Source organism: Heloderma suspectum, chromosome 5 (genome assembly GCF_057233095.1).
Source record: "Heloderma suspectum isolate Gila_16-S chromosome 5, 16-S_ref, whole genome shotgun sequence".
NCBI classification, from domain to species: domain Eukaryota; kingdom Metazoa; phylum Chordata; class Lepidosauria; order Squamata; family Helodermatidae; genus Heloderma; species Heloderma suspectum.
The window spans coordinates 94,427,969-94,452,272 of NC_139462.1; the positions used below are offsets into that span (position 1 = coordinate 94,427,969).

The following is a 24,304-nucleotide window of genomic DNA, read 5'->3' on the forward strand; positions in this document are numbered from 1 at the left end:
TTTAAGGGGTCCCTCTCCTGTCTTCTCCCTTCTTCTGTTTTTGGCACCCAGCATATCAACACACAGAATTCATACTTTAGTAACAAGAGGAGCAATGTGTGAAAAATAATATTTTGTCGCCGGGCATATACTATGAGCTGCTGAAACTCAGCACCATTCAAGTATAATTTTCATCTGAATTTTAGAAATTGTATTCATGTGAGAGTTAAAAGTCTCTGAATTTGCTTTGATGAAGGCAAGCACTGATGTTTCCCTGATTATGACAAGAAGCCCATTCACTTTTAATATGATCCATAAATGCAGATGTGGCTCTTACATGATTTTCAAGCGTGGAGGAAAGAAATCTTTGAAGGGGGGAAAAAACCCTGACAGGAGACTCCTTTAATTAAGGAAACAAAATCCAGAAGACATGCTTTTATTTGATGAAACTAACAATTGTTATATCTTGGCTCCCTATTGTAACCTAGTTTGCTGTAGTTTACTAAATGTAATTTGCATGTTAGTTCAAGGGGATTGCTGTTTGGAAAATTGATCCCATTGTAGCATTTTTAAGACTCTGACACAGGATTGTAGCCTTTGTTTTTCATATTGTGATAGGTTTCAAAATGTATGAAGAAGTTTAATTGTCTCCAGGGCAGCCCAACGTGATGCCTCCAGATGTTTTGGACTACAACTCCCAGCATGCCTGACCATTGGCCATGCTGGCTGGGGAGCTGAAATCTAAAACATCTGGAAGGCACCAGATTGGGGAATGCTGCTTTGGAATCTGGTCATCACATTTTCCATGTAATGTTTCCATGTTTTTTTCTGAATGATGTGATCTACTTTTTCAAGATCAAGCTCCTAGTAATGACAGCACCTCTTTGCACTACTGAAAAGTTAGAAATTGGCTGTGCAGCACATTCTAACCAGAAAGCAACAGGATTTAAACTGCAGTCTGACAGATATGTTTCAGGAGCCTTGCTTTGTAAAGCATTGTTTGTATTTGTGTCTTGAGAAGTTCTCTAGATAGCAACTTGGAACTTCAAAGATGTACCCTGGCTACAGGAGATGGGATCACTCAAACTACTGCACTACTTTCTGTACTAGATGTAATGGAAATCTACTGCAATCTCTCTGTAATCTGTCCTTGAAAACTGTTTGGAAGCTCCAGCTAGTTCAGAATTCTGCTGTTCTGGCTGGTTTGCCATATTACATCAGTTCTGAAAGAGCTGCCTATTAGCTACGAAGCCCAATTAAAGATCCTGGTGCTTACCTCTAAAGCACCTCCTCCCATATCAATTTTCCCATGCATTAAGATAATCAGAGGAGGCTCTTCTCCCTATTACTTTGATAAGAGAAGAATTTATCATCTACAAAAGTGAGGGCCTTTTCTACGGTGGCACCCTGACTTTTAAATGTCATTCTATGAGAAGTGTGCCTGGCACTAATGCTGTATTCTTTTTAGCATTGTGTTAAAACCTTTTATTTGCACAGGCATTGGGAGGGCGGGGCGGGTGGAATTAACCATTTCTATTTTTAAATTTAAATGTGTATTTTTAAGCTGGCTGAAATAGTTTTATGTGTCTCAATGTTTCTTTCTGTTTAGATTTTAGATCATTTTATTCTATTGAATGTTTGATTTTTATGTAGACCACCCTAAAATTTTAAAAATGAATGGCTGTTAAGACTATTTTTTCAGTGATGTGGTGATATGTATGGGTTGTTGAATTCTGGGTGTTGTGATGTGTAAATGCAGCCATGCTAACAAACCATGGTTTGGTAACCAGGAACAACCCAGAAAAAGACCCCATGTTTTGTTGTTGGGTTGTGAATTGTGGATTATTTAAACCATGAGCAAATCCAGAACCATGGGTTGTTTCACCAGGCTACAGAAATGGCAAGCAAGAGTGGTTAAAAAACCAGCAACCCAGGTCTACATGCCAGTACTATAGTGCTGCAAAGGCATTTGAGATACAGGAAACAAGTGGGTGAAGGAGAAGAGAAACAACCCAGGAACTGAGAAAACAAACCATGGTTTGTTCAATTGGCTGCTAGACAAACCCTGGGTAGGACAACAAACCATGGGTTAAATAAATAATGGGTTAGCATTACATGCAAACCAGGCCACTGTGAAACTGGAGAAGTAAACATGTGAGCACTTTCCCAAAAATAAATATACCCAAATATTTTTTAAAAACTATCCAATGTCTCAAATATTGTGAACAGCATGAATTCATGAGGCACTTCCATATAGCCTATGGATTCTTGTTGCATTTTTCAAGATCCAAGCTTTTATTTTTCTCAAGAAACTTCTTTTCCTCAAGAAATTCTTCTCAAGAAATTTTCCTTCAGTTAGCCCATGCATTTCAATTTATAATATTGGGTCCACTGTCGTTAACGTAGGGGTCAGTAACACAGTGTCAGTAGGCACACTACCACTCACCAGGACCTCCAGATGTTCCCACCAAACCCTGCTTGACCCCAGACTTTTTCTCTCTCCCCCCCCCCACCAGATCTTACTTCTGAGTACACATGCATAGGATTACACTAGTGTTGATCCCACAGGAATACTCATGTAACTCTCTTTTTGAAAAGTGTATATGTGAATTTTAGTATTCAAGTTACCTCTGTGGAAATAGTTTTCACAATCTCTACAGTTATCTGCTTCAGCTGCCCAAGGCGCTTATTGTAAAGAGGTAGGCTACAGATAATCTGTGTGAAATCAAAGACGCTCTTATCAGGCTGGCTGGAAATATGTTTTCTCTGACAGATCAAAGTGGTTGGTCTGGTTAAATGTAACAGGTTGAAACTAGATAAAACCAAATACGAGGGACTAATGCTGTAAAATGTGCAAATGTTTCTGTAAAACAAACCTAGAGAGCCAAATTCTACGCTTTTTTAAAAAAAGTTAAGGAGTTTGCAAGCCATCTTAATTATTTGTGAACTCTCACATTAGCCAGTAATAAAGTATTTGATAGTTTTCCTTGGAGGCCCTTAATTCATTTTTTAAATCTATAAATTAAATGAATATACTGTATGTTTGGTGAGTCGAATTGAGGCATAACAAGGAGTCTCTCTGGGACTATTAGATGACAGATCTAGCCACAAGGAGGAGATCAGAAGTTTTTGCTTCCAATTTCAATTCACCACATTTTATCATTGCATCTGAACCATAAAGTGTGATTAATCTTAACTGTGGTTGAGGGGGGAAATACTACATAAACCATGGTTTGAAGTTGCCTTGTTTCAATAAACCATTAATTAAGCCTAACTACAGTTTGTAGTCAGACATAACACTAAACTGTGGTTAGTTAAAAAATGGAAGCAAAGGCTTCCAATCTCTTCTGGTGCAACTGTGCCAGAGGGGAGAGCTGACGTGCCTGAGGCTCACATAACACTAGCACTATGGTTGTATCCAAAAAAGACCAATATCAAGAACGGTTTATGTACTGAATAATGCCAGAGTTGAACCAGGCAGCTCTCATGTATTTTGACCTAAAGCCTTACATCGCTTGAGGTCATTCGAAAGGCTCTTATTGGCCTTCAGCTGTTCATTAGAGTTGCCCTAGGAGATAATATTATTCACACACACACACACATGTATAGAGTGAGTATTCATCCTACCTGTTAAAAATATATTTCCTGGGGAGCTTGCTTTAATGAAACAGCTGCACTTTTTCTTTTAACCCAGCAAGCCATTTTTATGTGAGGTATAACAGTACGAGAGAAACTGTACAAGCTTGAGACCTGCCGGGAGAGCGGGGTGGGGGGGAGTTCTGGTTTTCTTTCTTTTGGAGAGAGATTAGCAAGAGTTGTCCTGGGGCTATAATGAAAATAATTATATTACACTCTGAAAAGAACAATATAGGCACCTGATGCATGGAAAATCAGTTTCCTTCTTTGAGGTTTAAGCTTGATAGGCTTGGGGGGGGGGAATGAAAGCAAGAAGCAGTAGGCTGTACAGCCCACACAAGTTCAGGATGAAAGTATTTTCTTTCTATCAGACGTAGTCAAGAAAAGAATGGTGTTCTCCCCCTCCACTGCCTGAGGATTTTGTATATAAAGTTATATTGACAGTAAGTTACAATTCTTGTTATCTGGATCTCAGTTAATATATCTTCTGTTCATTCAAACCAGTGTACATCCCCAATAAAGTTATATTGGTACAAGTGGTACCTACAATGAAATAGCATAGTTCTCCTGTTTAGGCAGCCAGCAACACCATCTCCCAAGATACTCCATTTGATCCCCCCTGCCCCCTGGTTTTATTTTTTATCCCCCCTAGCAGCCAGTCAGCATTCCTGACCCCTGAGCATGCTCAGTTCTCACTGAGCTATTTTTGGACTCTTTTCTAAAGACGTTTTGCACTTCTGCAAACTTTGGAATTCCAATTTAAATAAAAATCCTATGGGCAGTATCCAATGTTGCCCGTGCACCATCAGGACCTACTGTTAGTTCAGCTGGAAGCTAGTGTTCCTTAAGTGACTGGAAATGAGCCCAAACTCTCATTTCTGGAACGGGGCAGGTCAGTGGAGCTGGCAGAAGGAAGCTGCACTGACCTACCCCCTTCTGGAAATTAGCATTTCGGATCATTTCCAGGGTTGCTTTGGTAAACGCTCGCTCCCTGTTGCACTGGTGGTCTGTCCCTCAGGCAGAACGAGCAGAGGCAAACCGCCAGTACTGGATACAGCCCTATAGTCAACATTTCCACAGGTCTAGCATACTGTGGGTTAAAGAACTAAGTAGGAATAGCAGTTTTCCATGTCTCCAAGTCCATTTGGATACAGCACATATGAAACTCTAATGTATTAAAGAGTAATGAATGGCAAATCATGGACGTTCCTTTTCAACTCTGAGCACTATTTTTTACCTTCTGGAAACTGTGTTAGATGTGGACAGCTTAAACCAAAGTATTTTACCTCTTATTTCATGCAAAGTGCAGCATTCCAAGAAAGTTCAACCTTTGGAAGGCACTGGTAGTTTTCCACTAGGAAAACAAGAACCTTGTATGGCCACACTCCAGTTACCCCAATTTAATGGTCTCTGGTTGAACAAGCTCTCCTTTATGGTCCTGACTCATAAGGAACTGATTTAGGAAAGCTTGTTCTTATGTTTCTGCATCTGCATCCCACCCACTCCACAAAATCTGGTATCCAGCTGATGTAATGTGGTGTTAATTAAACATAAGTGCTATTTTTGAGGCTCCCTTTTTGTTCATTTGTATGGAAATAAGCTTAGTGAGAGCTTCTGGAATAATCCTTTAGTTGAAATAGTTCCGATCACAGAATGACATGTTTACTGTTAATCTTGTATGTGTGTGTGTTTTTCCCTCTCTATAGGCGTTTAAATACTTTAAACAAATGTGCAGTGATGAAGCTAGAAATCAGTCCACACAGGAAACGGGTAAGTGCGTTTGACAAATCTGTCACAGTCCTGTGAAGAATTTGAGGGAACTACCTTGGTAGATGTTGCTGCAATCCAAACTTGTATGTGTTTACTTGGAAGTAGGTCCCATTGCTCTCGTTGGGACTTATTCCCTTGCCAAGTATTCATAAGATTTCAGTCTTAAGCTAAAATCTTAAACACAAGAGAGTGAACCCACTGAACACAGTGAGACTTCCTTCCAAGTAAAGATGCATAGGATTACATAAACCCTGTTCAGGCATTTTGAAACACTGCTGGCCCAGGGTTTTGAAAGTGAGCAAAATAAATGTGTGAGGAAGGGGGGATCGTGCTAGCCACACCCCTTCAATCTCTACTTCTATTGCCCCCTACAAGCAGAAGACAACTTTCTGAGGAGGAGAGCCGCCTGTGTTTGTGGAGGCTCCCCATGTGATTTCAAATGCTGACAAATCTGTGTTCAAAATCATGTGGAGCTTCCATGGATAGAGGAGACCCTCTTCTTAAGAAAGTCACACCCCATGTGTAGATGGCAATGGAATTGATGATGCAGGGGCCAGGTGAAGGGGTGGGGCTAGTGAGCACCATGTGCCATGGTGGGTTGTGGCATGAGCCACCCGTCCTTTTGAATATTCAAGCTGCAGTGGGCCATCGCCGTGGCTTATTGTGTTGTATGAGCCTGCGGAGGATGGCTTATGCAAGGGTTCGACAACCTCCGCATGACCTTAAAACAGCCCATGAATGATGCGTCTGAGCAAGCCCCATTTAAATGAGTTCTTGCAAACTACTCTTCATCTCCACTGAACTGCATTTGTTGATGACTAGGGCTGCAGTCCTAGGCAAGCTGAGTTGGAAGGAAGCTCTGTTGAACACCCATAACAATGTAAATGCTTCAAGGCTGTTTAACAGAGCTGGCTCATTTTTCTCCCTCCCACTTTGGAGCATTCAGCAATCCATGATCACGTTCCAGAGATACCCCTTAATACACTCTGGTTTTGTTGAAGTTCTGTGGCAGAGTTACCATTTATTTTGTTTTATTTATTTTAACGAAGCTGGATTACATCAAATGTTCTATCATGGCAAAGTTCCTGACTGTTAGAGCAATACGACAATAGAACCAATTACCTAGGGAGGTGGTGGGCGCTCCCACACTGGAGGCATTCAAGATGAGGCTGGACAGCCATCTATCAGGGATGCTCTGACCTGGATTCCTGCATTGAGCAGGGGGTTGGACTTGATGGCCTTGTAGGCCCGTTCCAACCCTACTATTCTATCATTCTATCTACACAATGAATGAAGAGACCATGTGGATTGTGGGTTTGGCCATTTATATTAATCATTTGTATTGTTCTGATCAATGTGGTGTTACCTGTATTAAAAATAGGTTTGCCACACAATTTGGACGTTAATTGAAGACGTGGTTGTTTGCAAAGATATGACCCCAAGTCTGAGATGGAAGCCATTCCTAATTTTGGTCATTTGATAATATTTAAGTTCATAATTTAAGGACTTGAGTCACACTGCTGTTTCACTAAATGCAGTATTCTTGTAATTTAATAGTATGCTCAGGTGTCAAACTTGTCAGTATTAAACAAAAATATTTAACACCCACACACTAGAATCGCAATCAGCCGGCACCAACTAGTACATACAAACCTTATTACTAGACAAATACTGTTTTTCTGCTTTGCTTTTGATGGAAAAATACCTCCTTCTAAATTGTCAATGCACACTGTTAGGTGCAGGTTTCCCTGCATTTGGCAGTAACTGGGGTTAATAGCTTCATTCGTTCATTCATTTACAATATTCGTATACCTCTCCATATCCAAAACAGATTTCGGAGCAGTGAACACAAAAGGTATAACAGCAAAAGAACAAAAAGATTAAAACGCCACCTTAAAATCATGCTTTAAAAAAAAAAAACCAGACATGGTGATGCTGTGCAGACAGCTGAAAGGGCAGTTCCTGCCACCTTTCACCGGTAGCGCACAACGATCCACTCTAAAATAGGAAGTTGCAAAAGAATGTTGCTCACATGGTATCGTGCATCCTTTGCTACTCTGCTTTACAATATCCACCGCTGGATTTGATGACCTTGTCCCACCACCAGTTGAACACATAGACTGTATATTCAGCTGGCCGCAGAAGCGTGGCTTCCTTGAAACCACAGTCGGTCACAGTGCCAACAGCTGAGAGAAGGAACAGTATAGTGTGGATTCCTGCACATTTTATATGTCCTTGATTTAGAATAAACATTTTGTGTTTTTATTTTCTTAGTGCCCATATATCCTGATATACAAACAAGGGGAACATATAAAATTCTTTGAAGAGAATGTTTCATCTGACTATATTTTTGTCTATTTTACCAATAACTCAAGTTTTCTCTGTAGTGAATAACTAATCCTGTTTTAAATAAATGATCCATCCAGGCTTGTAGCTGTAAATCAGAAAGGGGGTGGGTAGATTGGGTAAGACAGGCAATGTACTTGCCTTCAGGCTCTCAGCCAAACAGAGTTTTAAAGGATTTTTTAAAATGAAAAAAAAATCTTAAAGAAACAGAGAACCTTCCTTTGTTCAAAAGAACAAATATTCAGCTCTTCAGAAAATAGAAATATGTAGAAATCTTTAATTCCCACTCATTTAAGAAACATTCAGTCTAAAACTTCAGAGAACTGAACATAGCTTAATTGGGGGAAGGGGTTGAGTTGAAGCAGTTAAAGGTGCCCAGGGCTTATCTCCTCTCTTAACTATGCTCCTCAACCATTCATTCAAATATCTGCCGCCGCCCCTGAAAATAGACGCTGGTTTGTTTTGTTTTTAAAAGAAATGCCATAAATTAAATTAAATAACAACCACAAAATGAAATTCTTCTCTTTACTTCTTCTTGCATTCTTCTGGCATAATGTGGTGCTTTCCCATGTAAATGGAAAGCAAGGCTGTTACTTCTACAGTGTTGGTGCCTTAGCTTTCTAGTTTAAAAGTGTGAACCAGATCTTCATGTCAAAAATCTCTCTGGAACACTGTCTCTAAATAAAGCAATCAGCAAAGGGGTAACCCATAATTGTACTGTTGACAATTGACTTATGTGCACCATCAGCTGACTTCTGCTTCTCAAAATCCATGAAGTCAAATATTTTTAAATGCCTCAAGCAAAGCCCCAAAACCCCTCTTCTCAAGGTACTCTTATACCATTGGCTGCTGAGTTGTGGGAAGAAAGCAAGGCAGGGTAAGGCCTAGAGGCATGAACCTGTCTCTCTCATGGTCTCATTAGTCACACTTGGAGGACCTTTGAGATGAGTAAGGAGTTAAGCTGCCACAATTCAGGACGCCTCTTAATTGCAGCAAGGAAAATAAACAGAGAGAAACTATTGACAGAGACCAACATTGGAGAGTCCCTTCACTCTCCAGCAGAACATTTTATGCATGCATGTCACAATTTTCCACTGTTCTAAATGGGATTCAGTATAACTAATTGAACATTTGCAGATGCTTGAACTACTGGCAGTGAATAACAGAGGGCACATTGCTTTAGACACTCGAGTTCCTTCCGTTTTGTAAAGCAGTTTTCTTTATGTTTCAAACATGCACCTTTTTATTTTACTGAGTTTAAAAAAACACTTACTATAGAACATCCTGATTTATTTTCAATTGTTTTTCTTCTTCTGAAATTCATGGCTGTTTATAGCATCACCTTCAAATGGGAAAAGATTAAATTGTGATCATCCTTTAAAACAGAGGTGGGCAACTTATGACACCACCCCCCATGGTTGGGCCTACAACCTCCATCAGCCCTAGCCAGCTTAGCCATTGATGAGGGATCATGGGAGTTGTGGCCTTCCAGATGTTTTGCCTACAAGTTGCTTACCCCTGCTGTAGAACTTCTAGATTCCAGCTGGCAAAACTGAGGACAAAGGTTTGGATGCCAGAAGGGTGTGGTTTATTGATGCTGTCTGGTACAATCCAGTGCATATTTACTTAGAAGTAAGCCCTACTGTGTTCAATGGGGCTTACTCACAGGTAAGTGTGCATAGGATTGCAGCCTTAGTCTTGTAAATTTTACCCAAAAATTTGGGATACAGTTTGGAACAACCCAAGGTATTTGGCCACTGTGGGTAGCTGCAGAATCCGGTCTGCAAGTTCTGCTCAGGATTCTTTGCAGAAGGTGCTGGGAGGCACCTATCAGATCAAACTATATTTTGTTGGCACCCCTAAAATATTGCTACCTGTAGCATCTGCTTGTGTTGCTGCTTGTGGACATAACCAGCAAGGTTTCCCTAGTTAGGGGTGGGCTGAAAACTGGACAAAATGAACACATGTAAATACATTTTATTTGTTTATGCTGGAATTTCCTGCACTGCCCTTCAAGAAAAATCATCTGGGTGGCACACAATAAAAAACAGTAAACACACGAAGTACTAGAAAAACTAGAACACAGAAGCACTCATTAAAAACAATAATATAAAAGTTCAGCAGAATGGATAAAACGACAGATAAGGTGAATTACATTATATGCTGGAATGGCCAGGTGTCTTTGCTGCCAAAATGAAATCAGGGTTTGTTTGTTTGTTTGTTTTTATATTTGAACAACGCATCCCACCTTTTCCCCCAAAATAAATTCATAGTGGCATACAACAACAAAATATACAATACAACAAAGAGAAATAAATAGAATGCATTAAACAAAAATCAGAAAATATCAACATGATGAAAGCCAACAAATTCCAAAAGCAACAAAAACAACTCATTCTGTCCCCCTCCCCACCCCCCAAAAAGTGAAGATGCAAAGAAAGGTATACAGCCTTAATATATTCGTAACAAGGAAATAAGTTTTTCAGCGGAGGGTCCTCCTAAACAACCAGGTCAAATGCCTAAAAACAGGATGTGTCGGGGTTTTGCAAATCTCACCGAGGAAGGGTGGGTGCCACCACTGAAAAGGCCATACTCTTTTTTGCCTCCCCCTGGGCCTCAGACAGCCAAGGAATCTGGAGCAGGGCTTCAGATCATGAATGGAGCATGCGGGGAGGGAGATATGGAAGAAGGCAGTCCTCCTGGCACTCAATCCCAAGCCATTTAAGGCCTTAAAGGTTAAACCCAGCACCTTGAACTGGGCCCACAAACAAACTGGCAACCACACAGGCATAGTATGTTCTGATTGCCTCACTCCAGTCAATACCCTGGCAGCATCAGTTTGCACTAGTTGCAGTTTATGAACGCTTAAAGGGCAGCCCCCAGATAGAACAAGGTAACCTTCAGGTAACTAGGCCATGAATTATTGTGGTGAGCCCTGGTTGGCATTCAGTGAGCCCCTCTGGCAAGGACAATCCACAGATGGAAGACCACTACTAAAAAGGCTCTCTCAGTGAGACTGAATGTGCATCTTATGCACAAACACATATAATGGAATCCCAGCACCATTTTGAAGAAGGCGGGCTTGGGAAGGATTTGGACCAGGAGGAGGGAAGGGCTGCTTCTTTTTTCACGCCCATTTTTCCACTCCCCACCGTAAGTAATGGTGTTCAAGAAGTATTTTCCCCTTTTTTGAACTCCAGTGGGGTAAAATCCACTTCATAGGAAGCTGCCTTTTACCAAGCTATACCAATAGCTTAGTGCTGTCTCCACGCTGGCTGGCAGTGTCTCTCCAGGGATTCTGATAAAAGTCTTTCCCAGCCCTTCTTGGAGATGTGAGGGACTGGACCTGGAACCTTTTGCATGTTTGTGCGTGCTTTACCAACTAGCTACGGCATGTAAAATGTAGTCAGAAGGGATTTGAACCCAGGTCTCTAAGCCCAAGTCTGATACTCTACTCCAGCCTTCCCCAACCTGACTTCCTCCAGATGTCTTGGACTGCGACTCCCATCCTTGCAGTCCAAGACATCTGGAGTGCACTAGGTTGGGGGAGGGTGTTCCGTTCCCTACATTATAGTATGCTACAATACAGTGGCTCTTCATTTCTAAGAATCCCAGTGGCATGTAAAAAGCATTCAGCTGCTTGTGAAAAAGAACAGGAAGTCCCAAGGTGTTCAGATCAGTAGGATGTTGTTAGTTTGTTTTTTGTTTGTAATGGACTATCTTGCCCTTGTGTTTCCTCCTCATTATGGCTGTCCTATTTTACTGCAGAGTGAAGATTCTGATGAAGATGAGCCTTGTGCAATAAGTGGCAAATGGACTTTCCAGAGGGACAGCAAGAGGTGGTCTAGGCTTGAAGAGTTCAATGTTTTCCCTCCAAAGCAGGACGGGAGCCCCTCGTCCCCGGACGTGGCTTATCTGAGCAGCGCAGCTAGTCATGAGAGCATGCTGACGGACCAGAGTGAGCATCAGGAGATAGTTTCTGTCCACAGTGTCAGCAGCAATAGCAGTCATCCAGCTGCCTCCCAGAGCGAAGCAGCCACCACCAGGACCAATTCTGTCATTAGTGTGGGCTCCTCGGGCAACCTTGTGGCAAACGAAGACTCCTTCGGCAGTTTGCCCTCGCCTAAAGAGCTGTCGAGCTTCAGTTTCAGCGTCAAAGCTAATGAGAAGCATGCCAAGCCCAAAACAAGGAGCCTGTTAAAGAGGATGGAGAGCCTAAAACTCAAAAGCTCCCATCACAGTAAAAACAAAGCCCCTTCAAAGCTTGGCCTTATAATCAGCGGGCCTATCTTGCAAGAAGGAGTGGACGAGGAAAAATTAAAGCAGCTTAACTGTGTGGAGATCTCTACCCTTAATGGTAATCACATCAACGTCCCTATGGTACGCAAAAGAAGCGTCTCCAATTCCACCCAGACCAGCAGCAGCAGCAGCCAATCAGAGACGAGCAGTGCAGTCAGCACCCCAAGCCCTATCACGCGGACACGCAGCCTCAGCGCCTACAACAAAAGAGTGGGGATGTACCTAGAAGGCTTTGATCCTTTCAACCAATCAACATTCAACGATGTCATGGAGCAGAACTTTAAAAACCGGGAGAGCTTTGCAGAAGACACGGTCTTCTTCATTCCTGAAGACCACAAGCCTGGAACTTTCCCCAAAGCGCTCTCCAATGGTAACTTTGCTTCATCCGAGAACAGCACCTCAGTGAACTGGAGAACGGGGAGCTTCCATGGGCACGGTCACCTCGCCCTCAGGAGGGAAAACAGTTCTGACAGCTCCAAAGACCTGAGCATTGGGAAGAGGCGCAACTCCTCCAGCTCCATGTGTAGCCGCCTGAGCATTTATGACAATGTGCCGGGCTCTATCCTGTATTCCAGCACGGGTGACCTGGCTGATCTTGAGAATGAAGACCTCTTCCCCGAACTGGATGACATCCTGTATCATGTCAAAGGCATGCAGAAAATTGTGAACCAGTGGTCGGAGAAGTTCTCGGATGAAGGAGACTCGGATTCAGCTCTCGATTCAGTTTCTCCATGCCCTTCATCTCCCAAGCAGATCCTTCTTGATGTGAACAATGACAAGACAATATCCAGTGATCTTGACAGCACAGGAAATTCCTTGAACGATACAGAAGATCCAGGGATCCAGGAAAGGAGGGACTCTGGAGTAGGTGCATCGCTGACACGCTCTAACAGGTCAGTGAATGCTAGTCTAATATAAGTGGGAATTGTGATGCTTTATCACCACCACCACCACCATAGTGTATATACCACTACAGATATTGCTAAACAGCTTACGAAATCGGAGATTAAGGGCTCAATCCTATGCATGTTTAGACAGAAAAAAGTTCTACCACTCCCAGCATGAGGAATGCTGCAAATTGTAGGACTGTTTTTCTGTCTAAACATGCATAGGATTGCACCTTGAAATATATCATAATAAATACAAAAACTCATCAGTTAAAATGTTTAAGATATTTAACACCAAAGCTTAAAGCACAATTCATAAACAAACTAACTGGGTATCATAATCATCCAGGGAAGGCTTAGGTGAAGAGATAGGTCTTTAATAGGCACCTAAAACACACACAATTGGTGCCCCCCAAATAGCGCTGGGGGGCATTCTATAAAGTGAGTACCACCATGGTGAAGGCCCACTTCCAGTTTGCCACCATAAAACATAATCAAGAATTAGTCAGAGCTGCTTAGTTTATTTATTTTTATTTTTATATAAATCCCTCATGGTAGCTTACAGTTTAAAATGGCAAACAACCCATTTTTCATAAAACACAGCCAAGGTAAAACTGACAATGAAAACATAATAGAAAAGATGCCACTCGGCTGTAAAAGTCATTTAACAGTTCCGAAATGCCTTGAAGAATACAAATCTTTTAACCACATTCCTAAGTCTTTAGAGTGAAGTGTAGTCTGGCCCACAGTCAGTCACGTTAATGTTCATATTCTGAATTCAAGATGTAGTTTATTTTTACACCCTAAATACGTTTATATGTTTAGGGTCAATATAGAATCCTAAATGCATGTAGACATGGCTGGACAAAATGTAGATATATTTGTGTCTTGAAACAATATGTTTCTGGATTGGCTTAGGACCCATCACAATGTGCCCCACTGGATACTTCTAGAAATGCCCTGACAAGTCCCCAAAACAAGTCATAACAATCATTGTTCCTCTTCTGCATTAACCCAAATATTGGTTCGAGTGTGCTCAAACTATAGGCTTCAGCATTAACACATGGTTTTCTAGATACTTGTGCAGAATCTACATTAAGATGCAGGATGCTGATAGGATGAGTTCACGGAATATATATTCAGTGCCAAATAAGGTAGAATTTAATTTTCAAATTATTAATAAAATGATCTAAGCATCTGAGATGTTTAGTGTAGGCCTCTTCCTTAGCAAAACTGTCCCTGTATTCAGGCTCTGAATTTTGTGCTGGTTTTAAAATGTGTTTTATCCATTGTTGTTGTTGTTGTTCAGTCGTTAAGTCATGTCCGACTCTTTGTGACCCCATGGACCATAGCACGCCAGGCCTTCCTGTCCTCCACTCTCTCCCGAAGTGTGCTCAAGTTCATATTCATCGCATCGGTGATGCTATCTAGCCATCTCATCCTCTGCCATCCCCTTCTCCTTTTGCCTTCAATCTTTCCCAGCATCAGGGTCTTTTCCAGGGAGTTTTCTCTTCGCATTAGGTGGCCAAAATATTTGAGCTTCAGCTTCACTATCTGTCCTTCCAATGAGCAGTCAGGGTTGATTTTCTTTAGGATTGACTGATGTGACCTCCTTGCAGTCCAGGAGACTCGTAAGAGACTTCTCCAGCACCACAGTTCGAAGGCATCAGTTCTTCGGCGCTCAGCCTTCCTTATAGGTTTTATCCATTGCATGTTATGCTATGCATGTTATGCATGTTAATACTTGTGAACCACCCAGAGAGCTTCAGCTATGGGGTGGTAAGAAATATAATAAATGAAATTAATTAAAAACAAACACTATTTCCTAGTGCTCTTTCCTAGCTTGTGCTCTTTCCTAGCTTATGCCAGGGGTATAAAACGTAACAGCCTTTGGAGCTTTCAATATGACCAACAGTAACCTCGCCACAGTCTGCATGGTTAATTCAGCTTCAAGCAGTAGTGTGGTGGCAAATCCAGAAGTCAGAGTCCCTTCGTGACAGTCACAGCCACTCTCCCTCAGGCACGCCCCTTCTAAGATTGTACAACCTTGTAAGATATACAGCCTTCAACTGGGAGCCAAAAACAGTGCAGCTGAGAGTAAGGCAGTGGTATTTCAGTTGGATGTCTGAGAAAAAATGCAGGGGTGTTAATCTTTTTCACCCACTCACTCACTCATTCACTCAAACACAAACGTTTTAGGTTTTCAAAATATGATACTCTGTGGAAGCTTCAACCTCTCAATTCAGCCCTCATGGACAGATCCCTTCCCATTTAAACAGCCCCCATGCACACTCCCTTAGCGCCCCAACATTACCCATTAGCCTTCCCTAAACTCCATTATGTCTCTCCCATCCTGCAACAGAAACATCCACATACCCAGCTGGATTGAAATACACACACACACACACACACACACATCCCTACCTTCTTTCTCCTCTCCCCCCAACTGATTTTTTTCTGTTTCCCTTCCCTCCACCAGGGTTTGTTTGCCCAGATACATGCCAACCTTGTACCAAAAAGTACAGCTCACAGAGCAGGTTGCATCTGGAAATTCTACTTACTGTAGAAATTAATGTTCAAGAATTAACAGTGCAGTCCACTGGGTCTTTATTTCGAATTAAATTTACAGAGATCTTGGGAAGGCAGCTAAGGCTGCAGTCCTACACACACTTACCTGGCAGACAGCCCAATTAGCCGTTGAACATAGTGGGACTCACTTCTAAGTAAACATGCATAGGATTGTGTGATAAATCCTAAAAACTGGTGCAAACCAGCCACCTGCCCTGCCCCATAAGTAAATAATGCTGGCAGCGCCCCCACTCCCCCGCTGCTGCCGTGGCCAGCAGCAACCCTGAACAGGTGGTCGGTGTTGCAGGAGACGAGGGCAGAGCTGGGCATGCAGGCATGGGGCAGGGACGGATGGAGAAGCCAAGAGCTGAGGAGGAGAAGGGGGGCAAGAGGAGGCTGCAGAGCTCCCTCAGGCTCCCTCTCTCGCTCGCTCGCTCCATTTGTCTGGCCAGCAGCCAAGAGGCAGCCGCCCGCACTCCCTCTGCTCCCTCCTCCTTCCATAGTAGACTGCAACCCAGCTGGGGGCTGGCTTCAAAAAAAGTGCCAGAGTGATGCCCCGGCGCAACCCGCCACCACTACGCCGCTGGCTTCAAGGCCAAGATGCTACAAATGCTGAGCTAGCGTACTTAACTCACAAGCCTGTCACGTACATCACCTTAGCTTGAGGCAAGCCAAAGGATGCAGGCAAAAGAGTAGGAAGTGGGCGTTGGATGCTCTTCCAATGCCCTCTTTCTTGCCTGTTCTTTCAGTGCTTTCCTACTCCAAGAAATGAAAATATACGATAGGTTGTAGGCATTGGGAAGATTTGCAGTATTGATGTTCAACAAACTGAAGTGGGATTGGCATATTTTGTGTTATTGATGTGGCTACCAGGCATCTTCTAGGTAGAAATTTGGCCTTGTAACCCATTTGGGTTTTACACTCCTGACTTAGGTGATAAAAGAGGACACAACATGTCCTTGAATACAGCTATGCCATCTTGCTCTTTCTAAGATGACCAAGCCTATTGTGCCTCTAATGAATTGCAAGGCTTTTATGCCTGGGTGTTATGTCTCAGAGGCTGGGTAGAAAGCAAGGTTCCTTCCAAAAGCTACCATGTACCCTTTAGAGGGGCATGGTCAATTATGAGGGGAGCCAGGTTCTTAATGTTTGTCAGTGGAACAAGAGATAGTGCTAACCTATGCTCTCCCAGTTGGATTACGTCTGCTTATTAAGGACTGAGCGGTAATTTCCTATTTTTTCATAGGGTTTTTGCTTCATGGAATGTCTGATGAGAAACTCAACTCATGCCACAGACCTAAATGTGCAAGTCCTGTCCAATGTGCAATGCCAAACTGGAGTGGCCCAAGCCATTTATATTTTCCTTCTGAATTGTGCTGATCTGCTATGAAAAAGTTTGGGAACATTTTGATCCAGACTTATAGGTCCTTTGCCTAGATCCTTGTGTTGAGGCTAAGCAATCAAGCTTGGGTTCTGAGTAGCATGGCTTAGCTACACTCATTTAGGGTGGCCATGTGTCCTCTTTTACAGAGGACTGTCCTCTGTTTGAAGGGCTGTCCTGTCCAATTCCAGTTTAAAGATGAAGAACCATAAGAACTGTTGTCCATCAACAGATAGCACTTGGACAGCAGACCGAACAGGTAGGCACCCAGCTTAGAGTCTTCCAGATTATGGTGAGATGTGCTGTATTTCTATTTAATAATAATAATAATAATAATAACAATAATAATAACAATAATAATAATTGCATCTATATATATCAATTAGAATATGTAATTTTTATGCAAATTGATGGCCTCTTTTGTCCTTTTTTGATGATGCATATCCTTTTTTTTTTTTTTGGCAATTCATAAGTGACCACCCTACTGTCAGCAAAAGCAGTGCAGATGAATATTTCATACAAGAGACCCAGTTTGGCAATTGGGTTCAGCACCCTGGTTAGCTCCTTTAGAGTTCTGCCTGGTTCTGACTGAAACCCAGAGCAGATGCACAGCCCCACTGATATTGTAGCCATCAGCCTCCACTGTATGCACTCTGCGCAAATACTTCAGAAGTTCTTAAAATCTTTATTCCCAACACCTCTAAGATTTCAGATTGTGAAATGCAATTTTTGCCATGTGGTACCTTTCAAAATCATTGAGTTGGTTTAGCTTTCCACTTGCTTGGATCTATCTGTGCCGTTAAACGTCCTTCTATTTTTCTCCCTCTCCTGAAGACACAGAATGAGGTGGCACAGCTTTCAGAGCTCCCATCGACCCAGCTTCAGCTCAGCATTGTTACAGATCAACTGTCAGTCTGTGGCACAGATGAACCTGCTGCAGAAATATTCCCTCTTGAAGTTAACTGCACTCTTGGAGAAATACACCCCTTCGAATAAGCATGGCTTCAGCTGGTAAGGAGCTGCGAACATCCATGGCAGACCTCTGACTAGTCAGAACCTACAAATAGTAAAATGCCACCATCATCCCTTCCTTCCTGCCAAAAACAGTTGAATTTTTAAAAGAGGTTGTGTGCTGCCTCTGGATGGTGGTGCCAAGACTTTGACATGTCTAATGTGGATAACGGATAGCTATTCACACTAGCAAAATACAATGAGTTGGATCCAGATTTACACATGTGCTGGCAGAAGCAGACCACCCTGCTGGATAGGCTGCCATGGGGAGGCGGGGTGGGGAAGTCCACTTCCGCCAGCCCAGTTGCTCATGCTTAAATCTGGATCCAACCCAATGGGCTATTCGCATGACACGACAGCCCACCATGCGTTATTTAACCCACAGCAAGGCTGCAGTATGTGTGAGGCACATGCAGCCGCCATTGTGAATATGCAACCCCCGCTCTGGCATTGTCGTGTCGTGCGAACTTGGTGAGCATGGGTTATGCAAGCCTTAACCTGTGGTCTGTTTTAGGGTTATGTGAGGGTTGTTTAACCCTGGCATAGCCCACGCTCGCCAGGTTCTTGCGACACAACAAGCCCCAAGCGAGGGTTGCATATGCAACCAGTCATCAAGCTGTGGCATGTCATCCAAACCTGCACACCATTGCAGGCCTAACTTGGTAACAGATGACAGACTGTGAGCACATCCTTTAAGCATATCTTAAAGGTACTGTTGCAATACAGAAGTGTTTACATCCATTGTGTAGTTAATATGCTCTGCCAGATAAATGCCATTGCAAACCTTTGACTGCCTAGATCTCTGTTGCTGTTTATACAGGATTATAAGGCAGCCAAAAGTGCAATATAAGGTTTTTTGGAGGGCAGGAGTGGGGGTTGTATCCATTTTACTACTACTTTACCATGTTCCATCCAGTCTAGTCTCCTCCTTCCTTTTCCTGGGACTTGCAGAGAGTATTTTAACTCCTGCATCAAACCTCTTCCTGTTCCAAGGCTGTTATTTTGGGAGATGTGCTAAATACAGAAGTTGTTTGTCCTGGAAGACAGAAATAAGTATTGACCAGTTTATCCTTGCATGCTTCAGATTCTCAGCGGACATCGTAATGTGTGTGTGTGTTTCTTTTTACATTACATTCCACTACTGCATGTTTTGACAGAACACATATCAATAACACTTTATGCTGAAACTGTGTGGAAACACAAATGAGGTGGGATAGTTGTATGGCAGGTTAGCCACTCATAAACCTAAAACATTGTTTAAAGAGTTATACTGTTAAATTAGAATGTTCTTGGTTTGCGTCATTCCCAGTTCTGCTGTGTTGTGTTAGTATTTGCTTTGTACGCTAACTTGCTTCTTAGCTGATCGCAATGTAAACTTCTCAAATAATTTTATTAAGTGAAATTGCAGGGCTCTGGAATTTTTGATGGTATATTTTTTTCCTACTAGTCAAAACGAAATGGAAAGGACTTTTTACCAAAGTGGGTGGGTGAAGTGTTAGAGAAGGAAGGTGCGAGGGGGAAGGAGTTGTGCCTGAAAAGGTCATTTGTCGAACTCAAACTTGTTGCTGGCAAACACCAGTGTATTACATCAGTTTCCTGCTGTGGCACAGGCTGGTGGGTGGTGGGACGCAGTCTGAGGGCTTTCTAAAGCAAGTGGTTAACATACAAAAAGCTCATTGTTCACATGTCCATCTTTCCCTGAGAGTCCTAAAGAAGAAAGATTATAAAGGATCATTGACTGCTAGATTTGTGTTTGACTCTTACAGGTTTTGACATGGCCACCCTTGTTCTGCCCTGTACCTTTTGGCCTGCCAAATTCTGGTATCTAAGCTTAACTAATAAAGTGAAAGGATCCATCCTTTAATCGATACCATAATCAATTGATACTCTAGCTACAGATTAAACATTTTTGATGTGAACAATTTAATTCTTTTGACATGGCCGTCTTCACAGATTCATCACTTAGGTGATGTAAATCAGATGGTTCTGTAACAAGAGATGGAAAAGATAAGATCTGCCTTGTTGCTAATGGAGGTGTTGTGATCAGAATACTCTTTATTTCAGCAATCCACTGAAAAGTAATTTTCCTAACATCAAATGAGTGAGCCGTTTATTCAAGAGGGAGATTATATCAGATCTCATCAAAATATTGTCTGTGTTGGTTTTGTAATATTGGCTAGAATTTATTTCCTAATTTGATTGATTAGCTAAAGGCAAGACAGTCAACTGAGGGAATGAGACTGCACCTTTCAGCTGGAAGATGAACCAACTTAAGCATTAGGCAACAATGCAAGTTAAGGGCATATTTGTTTATTTTTTGAGGCTCTTCTGATACATTACTGTAAAATGAAAATTAAAACTAAAGTGGCCTTTCCTTCTAAGTGAGTGAAATCATTCAGTCTTGGGGTGGGTGGAGTTGGTCTCTTAATGCATGGATGGTCTAACACCTAGGAACCCTATGTACATCACAATGACTTCCATACCAGAAGAAAAGTGGGATATAAATATACAAAATGCATGTATTTTAAATTTCATTTAACTGGTTAAAAAACAGATGACTAATCAACTAACAACTTATTTTAATTGGTTGACAGCATTAGTAACAACCTTTAAAATTTGTTTATGGCTCTTCTCTCTGGAATTACATTTATATTTTAGGGACATTTCCCATGGTATTTTTTCCCCTTAATATAGTGGAATGTTGTGAATTCAGTGCCACAGTCAGGCTTTCCATATTGCTATTCTGAGTCAAGTGAAATGTTTTCTGGCATTCCTCTTATTCCACAGCCCACAGTTGGAAATAGAAGTATGTGGTGTGTATTTGAGAGAGACGGCATGTGCACATAAAAAGACACTTGAAACTTTGTTAATCTTTATCAGCTTATCTCTGCTCCTCTACAGGGCTGTGCCAAAGTTTATGAAAAGGATAAAAGTCCCAGATTATAGAGACCGAAATGTGTTTGGAGTTCCCCTAACCGTTAACGTACAACGTACAGGACAGCCTCTTCCCCAGAGCATTCAACAAGCCATGCGATACCTTCGCAACCACTGCCTGGATCAGGTTAGATGCCTTGCCGTACTTTTACATTGCCATCTGCCACACTCCCAGAAATTTATTTTCTTTGCTGGTGCTCTTCTTTAGTTGTTTGTTTGTTTTTAAGAATTGTGTGGATAGTCAAACAAATATATTCGAATTGGATTGTAACCCTCAAACTAAAAATAATTACAGCAGCAGTCAACCTCCCCACCTCCTTCCATATCATTGTATTAGGCAAAAGAGATATACAGTGCTATTCCAGACTATGGGCAGCAGGGTCACATGTTTGAATGTTCTTCACATAATAATAAACATACCTACACTTGAAAATCTAGTGCCAAGAACCTTAGCAGTGGCTTCCTGCATAGCTTTTTACACAAGGGACATTCAAACATGGCAGAATATGGAAAGGACTGTACCAGAAACCCAAGTGTTGAATTTGATCCAGTGCCATCTTGAAACTTGAGTTTCAGAATCTCCACCTATTTCTAGCATGGTACCAGTAGTAGATCCCTCTTACATCTTCCTTTTGTCGCGTAGGTTGGCCTTTTCCGAAAATCTGGAGTCAAGTCAAGAATCCAGGCATTACGACAAATGAATGAGAGATCAACGGGAAAAGTAAACTATGAAGGTCAGTCTGCTTATGACGTGGCTGACATGCTGAAGCAATATTTCCGCGATCTACCGGAACCACTCATGACCAACAAACTTTCAGAGACTTTCTTACAGATCTACCAATGTAAGTCATGGATTGTTCACAGTTTCAGTTTGAGCCATTTCTAAAAGTCCATCTCTCCTTATAATATTATCAAGCTTGAGACTGAAAACCAAATGTACCTTCAGATTATCATCAAAACTGGAATGAATACACACATTTTATAAGTTTAAAAAACATTGTTTTACAACATTCACTCACGCATGCATGCACACTCTTGTTCCTCCACCCATGCCCTGTAACACCAGCACAGTGTGCATTTCCAGGCTGATAATGGCAGTACCATAGAATGACATGTGTGTACACACACACACACACACTATAATACAAAAAGTGTGGGAGAGGAAAGAGAGTGTAGGTGAGCTAACTTTGTGCCATTTGTCATGTTCATAAGCATCAAAAATGTTTACCGTATTGACATTTTTACTGCTTAATAGTGACCAGCTTTCTATAGACAAAGGATTTAGGCTCTGTGAGCACAGGTTCACATCCCAGCAATTTAATTTCCGCACATCTTGGCTTTCTAGACCAAGATGCCCTGGGACACTATGTGATTTCTACATAGTATGTAGATTATGTCATTCATAATCCGCTCAATAGCAACATTCCCATCCCATAGAATGGATGGGGATGACTCAACTTGCTGCCATGTTGAATAACAAAGAACTTCTGGTCTCCTTCAGTTTAATCCTTTGGCATGAAGTTAAGCAGCTCCCTCGGAGCCAAAGTATCAGAACAGTTTGCCGTGTAAGAGGGTTTGTCAATCTGTAAGGTTGGTTGATCATTCAAACACAATTTTGATCACACCCATTCTTGGTTAATCAGTGGGGCTGACAAGAAACAAACATTCTAATTTAAGAACTGAAATGCTTGCCAGTAGATAGATATAGGCCACAGAGGGCTGCCATCTCCCTCTTCCCTATGCCAGTAATTTTAAGGATGATTTTGCCTTCCAGTATGTGTCCATAACTGGTGCAGAGTTTACCTTTCAGGTTGAAACCCACCCTTCAAAGTGTAAGAACAGTTCAGTTGGTTCTTATTGTGTGTTGTTATGCTCTGGTAAGTTCCTGAGTGCTTGGTAGAGTAGAATGACAACTTACACCTTTTAGAAATGAATAAAATGAGGAAACGTAAGAACCATGGATCACTGAGGGCCAAACGAGACACAACACCATTCACACAGCTATTAAAGACATGAATGGCTTCTTAAAGTAAATTGCAGGGGTGGGCCTGATCTGGATTGGGTCCCTGATGTAGGGATGGGAGGGGCTAATCCTCTGTCCTCCATTGCAGTCTTGATCCAGATCCCATTGGGGAGACGGAAATAGCGGGCACAGGGGCCCAATCAGGAGCACAGCATGGGGCAGGGGTATAGCTCCCCAGCCCCCACCATGCCTGGTCCAGCCTACATCAGGCCCCCTGTCTCCACAGTTCCCTTTTTCAAAGCATGTCACACCATTGCTAATTGTGTTCCTGGCATTGTGGCTAGCTGGGTCCTGCGGCAGGCGCTGCTCAGCTTATATTGATGGCGCTCCTACACCACCTTCTCGGTGCTGTGTTTTGTTGAGAGGGGTTGAGGAGGCAGTGGGCAGTCATTCCCCTATCACCCGCAACTTTGGGGGAAAGATCGGCTGTCTCTCCTATTGATAGAGACTACCCTGCTCAGTCTCTCAGTCTGGAACTCTGTGCATCCACACAGTTAATGAGAATTACCCACAGGGTGCTTCCAAACGAGGCTTTAATCGTGCAGCCACCCTGCTTCATTCATGGAATTTTATGGGAGGTCCTAACATCATCATCTTCAACTTATAAGCCTCCTGTGTTTTCACACCGCTTCTTCCCTCTTTTTCAAACTTTCTGACCTTGCCCCCATCCCGACTTACTATGCTTTCTGCTCCCCACCAACCCAGCACTAACAATCTAGTAATGCATACACAGATTCTTGCACACAGACATGTGCATGCAGCCTGCAGTGATGTGCAAATACCTGTGGGTTGGGGCACTGATCCAGCACTGCCATCAGAAAGAAGAATAGAGTAAGACATCTCTGAGCCCTCCTAAAGCACACGTGCAGGGAGACACCCTTATAACACAGCAGCAGCTCTTCTCAGATCAGCTTGCACTGATGGGGCAGGCAGTAGGAGCAGTCACTTCCACAAATCCAGTGCAAGTCAATGAGACTATTCCACTTGGGAGCACTTGGCCCACTCTTGTGTCTTGGCTGGTGAGAAGAAAAAGACCTGCTTCCAGGTCTTCTCCTTCCCTGGATCTTGGTGCCTCTCTTTTAGACATCCACACCATCAAGAGACACTCACCTCAGAGTTTGTGAACCATGAATTATGTTCCTTGGGTGCCTTTTGGGGATTCCACCACCACCACCACCACCCCAATGCAGCAAACCACATCAACATCCCACCTTTCCAGGCCTTGTAAAAAGCAAGTCAAAATTTGCCACTGGAAGTATTTGTTGTGCTCTGTAACCATGGAGCTACATGGTAGATAGTATGAGGCTGTCCATCAGTGATGACTTTTCTTCCCTCCTTAACTACATCGTTGTTCACTGGAGCAATCCTCTCCGCTTATTGAAGCACAGTCTGGATATTTTGTGGTGCCAAAGCTGGGAATAGTGTAAGGGCTATTTATTTTAATTACCTCCCCAGTTGAGGAATGTGTTT

General features: G+C 42.4%; 1 protein-coding gene across 1 annotated transcript in view; it reads left to right on the forward strand.

Annotated features, from left to right (window-relative positions):
* The window catches only part of DLC1 (DLC1 Rho GTPase activating protein), a 332,632-nt gene that overhangs the window by 298,939 nt on the left and 9,389 nt on the right, over positions 1 to 24,304 (forward strand). The window contains exons 7-11 of the mRNA XM_084856695.1: positions 5,322 to 5,385; positions 11,500 to 12,923; positions 17,701 to 17,877; positions 20,779 to 20,938; positions 21,455 to 21,653. Of these exons, the coding sequence (XP_084712821.1) occupies positions 5,322 to 5,385; positions 11,500 to 12,923; positions 17,701 to 17,877; positions 20,779 to 20,938; positions 21,455 to 21,653 (2,024 nt within the window). The remainder of the gene's footprint in view (positions 1 to 5,321; positions 5,386 to 11,499; positions 12,924 to 17,700; positions 17,878 to 20,778; positions 20,939 to 21,454; positions 21,654 to 24,304) is intronic.